This window comes from Priapulus caudatus, unplaced genomic scaffold, assembly GCF_000485595.1.
Source record: "Priapulus caudatus unplaced genomic scaffold, Priapulus_caudatus-5.0.1 Scaffold913, whole genome shotgun sequence".
Classification (NCBI taxonomy): Eukaryota; Metazoa; Priapulida; class Priapulimorpha; order Priapulimorphida; family Priapulidae; genus Priapulus; species Priapulus caudatus.
This window is the reverse complement of record NW_014577974.1, coordinates 106,963-114,159: the sequence shown is the minus strand read 5'-3', so window position 1 is coordinate 114,159 and position 7,197 is coordinate 106,963. Positions and strand designations below refer to the sequence as shown.

Sequence of the window (7,197 nt, the reverse complement as noted above, 5' to 3'; positions counted from 1 at the left end):
TGTGCGTGCGTGTGTGTGCGTGTGTGTGTGTGTGTGCGCGCGCGCGTGCGTTTGTTTGTGTGCGTGTGCGCGTGCGTGCGTGCGTGTCTGAGGGAGAGAGAGATCGCCAGTGCGTACGTACCCATGCATGCCTGCATGCGCGAAAGCGTCTGCAGAATCTTAGTTTTAAGTCATAAACTAATACTGAAGCAAAATTTCATCATTTTCGATTCAACTCACCTTTAGATTCGCCTTATAATATCGCTCATGAATATCGTTATATATATAACTAACAGGTTTACACCGGGTCAATGATTCACCGTTTGGATCACGGGTAGGCCAAAGGATCACGGGTACAGCTAAGTGCTGGGTTTAGGACCAGGAATAGGATAATAACCATGATAATGATAGAAAAATAGTTGTGATTTTCTAAGCGCTCGCAAGCGCAACGATGAGCCTGCGGATCAGAGGGTGCTATCTTCCGCACACTGTTACAACCCGCACAACACTATCACACTGTCACACTGTCACACTGTCACACTGTCACACTGTCGCATTATCACACTATCACACGGTCGCACTATCACACTGTCACACTGACACACTGTCAAACTGTCGCATTATCACACTGTCACACTGTTACAACCCGCACAACACTATCACACGGTCACACTGTCGCACTATCACACTGTCACACTGTCACACTGCCAAAATCCGCACAACGCTATCACACTGTCACACTGTCACACTGTCACAACCCGCACAACACTATCACACTGTCACACTGTCACACTGTCACAACCCGCACAACACTATCACACTGTCACATTGTCACAACCCGCACAACACTATCACACTGTTACAATATCACACTGTCACAAACCGCACAACACTATCACACTGTCACACTATCACACTGTTACACTGTCACATTGTTACACTGTCACACTGTCACACTGTCGCACTATCACCCTATCACACTATCGCACATACGCACGACCTACCTGTCACAAAACCTCACACGCGGCTATGCTCTGTAGTAGCAGTAGTGATACGTGAGCCTACTACCGAGGGAACTCGTTTATGGAAGAAACTCTTTTTCCGTCCGCAACCACGCATACACTGTTGGCTCCACCTCTCCGACGTGAAGCTATACCTCATGCACCACATCGCACCCGGAGTATGTCCGTGTACCGCGCACACGAGCCGTCAAGGCCACGCTTAGCTTCTCCTTGTTGTCTTATTATAAAAACGCAGCCAGGGGGGAGGGAGGGGTATTAGAGCCCGACCAACCCGATGCAGCTGCTTTGACAGCTTTGTTATTGTCTGTATGTTTATCTTGTTTTGTAATTTTACTCGGATATGCTTATCGCTACATATGTTATTTAATTTATTCGGTTAATAATACTCTCAATACGAAATAAATTAAATAACTAGTTGCTGACTCGTAAGCAAATTGCCATTAAACCTGTAACCATATAGAAAATGCATATGAACGGGGGCGTCGTGCACTTTTTTCAGAATACACTCGTAGCATCCAAAACATATCTAGTCTAGCGCAAAATCTTTCTACACGCACATGGCGCCTGACGAACGGTTGGGTGCTCCTCTAAGGTATGACTTCGGTCAGACGCACCTGGGGGGAGCTGAGCATCTGATTGAGCAATGAGTAAATAATGGATTGTGATTGGATGACTGTTGCAAACTGAACCAAGCTGACAGCTAGGCTACTAGCCGGGTGTCATGTGCCTCGATGTAATATATATAATTATATAGGTATGTGTGTGTGTCGGCAGCAGTGACGCTGCAAATATATATATATATATATATATATATATATATATGTGTGTGTGTGTGTGTGATATATATATATATATATATATATATATATATATATATATATATATATATATATATATATATATATATGTAGCGGAATCCGGACGTGTGGATCGAAACAGCATTTCGACGACACTCAGCTTGTTATATTGTGTCTTAGTAATTACGCGTGATAATCAGCTTTCACCGGTTAATGTTGCGATAGCATCGCGCTTACGTAGAAGAAGCTACGACGCGACCGGTGTCACTGATTATCGCTATGAATTCATAGTTGGTTTAGCGTGTTTCCGACGTTTTTCCGACGTGCTTCCGACGTTTCCGCATCAGCCTACATCATCATTGACATCGTCTGTTCCATTAGGGAAATAGGAGCGCTTGTTTTCTAAGCGTAATTAACGTCAACTAACACTCATTGATCATTAATCACGTTTAGCCTATTTTACCGCCGTGAAACTAACCTCTATTGGCCTATTTGTGTACGTGTGTTTGTGCGTGTGTGTGTGTGTGCGCGCGCGTGCGCGCATGCGTGCGCGTGTGTGGGCGTGTGTTCGTGTGTATATGTGCGCCAAACTCCACGACAGATGGCGCTCTCGCTCATGGGCTCAATCTACTATCATGGGCTAATTATGGTATCCTGAGTGAGCGAAGGGGCACTGCATGCAGTTTGTATGTGCGCGTGTGTATGCGCGCGAGTTTCTGAGCACGTGCGTGCGTGCATGCGTTGCCGCGCGCATGCAATCGTTCTTACGCGTGGGTGTGTACGTAGGCCTACGTGCGTGTGTCAGTACAAGTTTGCGTGTATATGCTAATAATGCTATACATGCGATAGCCACTCTTATCTAATTAATAATCTAATTTAAGGTTGCGTTAGTCGCTTATTAGTTCTCCCTGTCGAAGAAGAACATAATGATTAAATCTAATATTACGTATACTTAGTATTACATAACGATATTAGGGCGTCAGCTGTCCATCTGCTCTGAGCCATAACGCTATAGACAGTGATTAGCTGAGTAGAGATCGACGTTCTAATAATAACATATAATTAATTATCGAACAGATATATGGTGGTCATTACATGCGTCCACCAAACCAATTACACCTCATTCATTATACACGTGTGTGCGTGCGTACGTTATGCATACGTGCGTGCGTGCGTGTGTGCTTACGTGTGTGCGTGCGCGTGTGTGTGCGTGCGTGCGGGCGTGCGTGCGAGCGAGCGAGCGTACGTACGTACGTGTGTGCGTGCGTGTGTGGGGAGACGTATGGTGCTTTGCCAAAGACATACTGTATGCATCCTGGTGCCGTAGGTATGCTGTGTCATTATATATGCGTACCGTTTATTTAAAGGTAATCTATCATTTTCCTTGTCACCTAATATTAATGGTGATGTATCGTCATTCTTAAAAGACGCGTTCATTGCAGTTAGTACGTTATATTCAGATCAGTAATAGAGTGCGAGTCAGCTCACGTATTGCTACGATGAATTGTAGTAGCGACACACTTTCTAACAAGAATGTTTGAAATGTTGTGCTATATAGAAAGTCTACTATGTAGTGAGAAATGTGGAGGCATACAGAAAAACTGCAACATGATTAGAAATGTAGTTCGAGCTGTATATAGTCTACTATTATGGTGCGAAATGTGGGAGCAAACAGAAAGTTTGCCAAGTGGTGGGAAATTCAGTGCAATACGGAAAAGCCACATCGCTGCGAGAAATGTAGAGCAATACGGATATATCTCCTACTATGTGGTGAGAAATGTAGCGCCATACAGAAAGTTTGCTGTGTGACGAAAATGCAGACCTATGCAGGAAGAAAGTAATTACATTGTGTAGGTAATCTAGAAATGCATATACGCGGTGACACACATAATTAGCACCGCCTGTGTGCTCGTGCAGTATATGGACGCACACGTACATTTGTTTAGGGTACACGCTTTGCCAATTTCCGTAAAGGGGTATATGCCATATTTAACATGAGCTAACGAATTATTGCCGCTTAAGACCGTCCAGCCTGCATGCCTCATGGAGCTTAACCGTATGCTCGTGCAGTATATGAACGCACACGCACATTTGTTTATGGGGAAACGCTTTGTCAATTTGCGTAAACGGGGATATGCCATATTTAACATGCGTTAACGAATTATTGCCGCTTCACGTGTGTCGAACACGCTATCGGATTCATTAATGCTGTCATCGTGCAGACAAACAGCTCGTGACTGTCAGCTAATAGCTCGATCATAATGCACGAAGCAACTCGCCACGCATTCGCTATTGTTTTCACACGCGTCGCTTCACCCGAAATTCACCAGGTATATATCAGGGAACTTCTCGTTTGCGATATTAATTACGACTTAATTAATCAACAATTTGATTAACGAGTTTACACTGTTCTCACCGGAAGTTTAGCGTCCGTAGACGATCGTAGAGTTACACGTAGCATAGCTGCGCGGCAGTGTCCGTTCGTGGATAGCAGTTGCGTAGTCACACATGAAACATGCCTATATACGTCGCCGTGTATGTTCGCGAGTGTTCATTCACGCGCTTTTCGCTGAGTGAGTGTTTGCCAACGTAATTAGTTGTGTGCGCAACGCTACGAAAGAAATGTGCACGCATCTTCATGCGTCCGTCACACACGCACACTCCGTACGCGCGAGTACGCATACGTAGTCAGTAGATTCAGCAGACGATCGCATTACATGCGCAACACCGTTTCCGGTGGTAAAACACATGCATGGTGCCGTTGAAATTTATAGTTATTAAATTTTGAGTGTCTGTATTGGTTCTTGCGTTGAGTACACACAGAAACTCGCTTCGCAAACGTTGAAATGATTAATGCTGGTAAATATAATCAATCTCCATTCGTCAAATCGCGTTGTTTCAAAAACTAGATTCCCCAAACTCGCTATATCGCCGGCTCATAGCTAGTTTAGCAGTACTATGAATGAGTGGATTGAAACAGGAGATAACGTCGGTTGATGATCCTGTAGTAATGTAACTATAGCCGGTGCATGGGCGTTGCAGAAATGCAGAAATTAGCATAGCGCTTTTACCTTCATCGTTACATATTTTATTAGTGCGGTACAGTATATCATACAGCTTGGCTATAATATATCATAACCTTGGTACTTTTAGAGAAGAACGCTTAGAAGTGAACTGGAACACAAACGTATACGTCATCCTGTCGTTTAAAGTTGTCTCACGTTCAGTTAAATCGCACATCTAATAGATTTTTAGCATCGAGTGTTAGCCAAACTGGCACCAAGTCGATTTATTAACGCTGCCCAGAACAATTATATCGACGCCATGAATCAGTCTACCAGCAAAAATATATATTTCAAGGGTAGGCCTACGTCTGCCTGAGCGAAAGTCACTCATTTCAAGGGAAAATATATCTAACGTTTTCTCTTTCTTTCAATGTCTTGGTATTCTAACTGGTGAAAGGTCATTATCGCTAATGTGAGATATAAGATGTTTGACGTATGGATGAAGGAGTTCGGTTTAGAATTGTGTCTCTAATTACGTATCCATGTATCAGGGCTGGCTACTGCTCACGTGAGGGCTGTTTACGTCATAAAATGTTGTCATAAAATCGATCGCGTGATGTATTCATATTATGTATTCAAGTTGTGTATATGGCTGTACGCCACAGTTTCATTTCCCTGATGTACAGCAGAAGTGAACTATAAATGCGTTTTAACTCTCATTATTTTACTATTGCTTATACTATTGGGAAAAGTTTTAGTCCACTTCTACACACATGAACATATCTACACACATTGTATAGCTGCGCTCATGTTATTACGTATTAACAGGAGATAAGACGTAAGGAGTGAATACTAATAGATTATTCACATATTCATAGATCTAGTATTCACTCCTGGTACTATGGTCCCGCCTATGCATGGCATGCAGAATCTATACAAGTGACGCGCTACAGTAGCATTCCGCTAATTTAAGCTCTACTAAACTCGAATTAGCTATAAAAAAGCTAATTAAAGCGCTACTACTTGGACTCCGTAAGATTTTTTTATTCTCAAATTGTTGTGTTAAAATTTACCATAGCGTGTACTATACTGCGTTTTACACGTAAGATAGATATCTTATATTCGTCTATAAAGCATGAAAACTGAAACGGGTTTGTAGAACGATTATGCAATTCTGCCAAGTCGTGGCGATCGGACCAGCGTATATTTTGCGTGAATAGAATTGCATGTAGATGTTGATGTGTGCGGAAATAGTCGCTGGCAAAAGTTTCGTGTGAAGTTACGCGTTGAATGCGTACGTGCTGAAACTGTATGAGTAAGCAATTTTAAATAATTCTGCATTGCTGCCTACCGACGTTATCCACTGGTGATTTGAACCTATAGCTCACGATGCAGCGAAGCATAATGGGAAGTTAGAGCTATAGCGTAGAAATGGTGAGATACTGAATGGAATGCGAGCTATTGCGTCACGTGCCTGCGACCTGTCACGTGAAATTGTCGTCTGCATACCAGGGCACAATGAATAGCGATGCCAATGCAGATGTATATATTAGAAATTGGTGATTAGTTTGGCAAATATGTGCTATGTATCTCTTAGGCAAATCGAAAAGTGTGTACATGTGTGCGAATATAATATATAATATATAATATATATAAGAACGTAATCAATTCATGTTCCTGAACCCGCTTTATGGATGCAGCCCATCGCTACTACAAGCTCAGGAACTCCGCCGCAGTCAAACTAAATAGACAGCATAATGCCGCTGCAGGAGTAGCCAAGGCTTCATTAATGGGACGTACCAACCAATGATGGCAGCAGTCACACGCATGCGCAGTGGCACCTAGATCGTGAATATGGATCGTGTAAAGGCACGTGTGTGCTCAATGAATGGTTTCCATTTCGTATCCGCATCGGCTGCTTTCGAGCATCTACGCATCTCCTAGCCAACCCCCTCTCTCACACAAATACCAACTCTCTCCCTCTATCTTCCATACACACACGCGCGCGCGCACACAGACACGAGGCGAAGCCTGTAAGCGTGGCTTTGCGCATAATCGCTCGCGCTGTAACAGCATGTAAAAAGTGAAGCTGGGACAGCAGCAGTAGCAGTATCAACAGCAGTGGAATGATAACATACTACCAGGCGATAGCCGAGAGAACATGTAGTAGGAGCCGTGTGTTAGCTGGTTGTATTCCATTCACTACCTCAGATCACCAAGGTGTGTGAAGACTGGACAAGGGACACTTGTTGTGGTAGAGCGACGGAGAGAGAGAGAGTGTCCGGCAAGAAAGCAGGCTCAGAGGGGGAGAGACAGATAGAGAGAGAGAGGGAGAGAGAGAGAGCGCGCGCACGCGAGAGAGAGAGAGAGAGAGGAAATAGATCAGGGATAGAG

The 7,197-nt window shown here is 43.7% G+C and overlaps 1 protein-coding gene across 1 annotated transcript in view; it reads right to left on the bottom strand.

Annotated features, from left to right (window-relative positions):
* Positions 1-1,149, bottom strand: part of LOC106814365 (chloride anion exchanger-like) — an 11,547-nt gene extending 10,398 nt beyond the window's left edge. Inside the window, exons 1-2 of the mRNA XM_014818679.1 lie at positions 1,136-1,149; positions 521-591 (exon numbers count right to left, since the gene is read on the bottom strand). Of these exons, the coding sequence (XP_014674165.1) occupies positions 521-591; positions 1,136-1,149 (85 nt within the window). The remainder of the gene's footprint in view (positions 1-520; positions 592-1,135) is intronic.
* Positions 1,150-7,197: the final 6,048 nt, after the last annotated feature.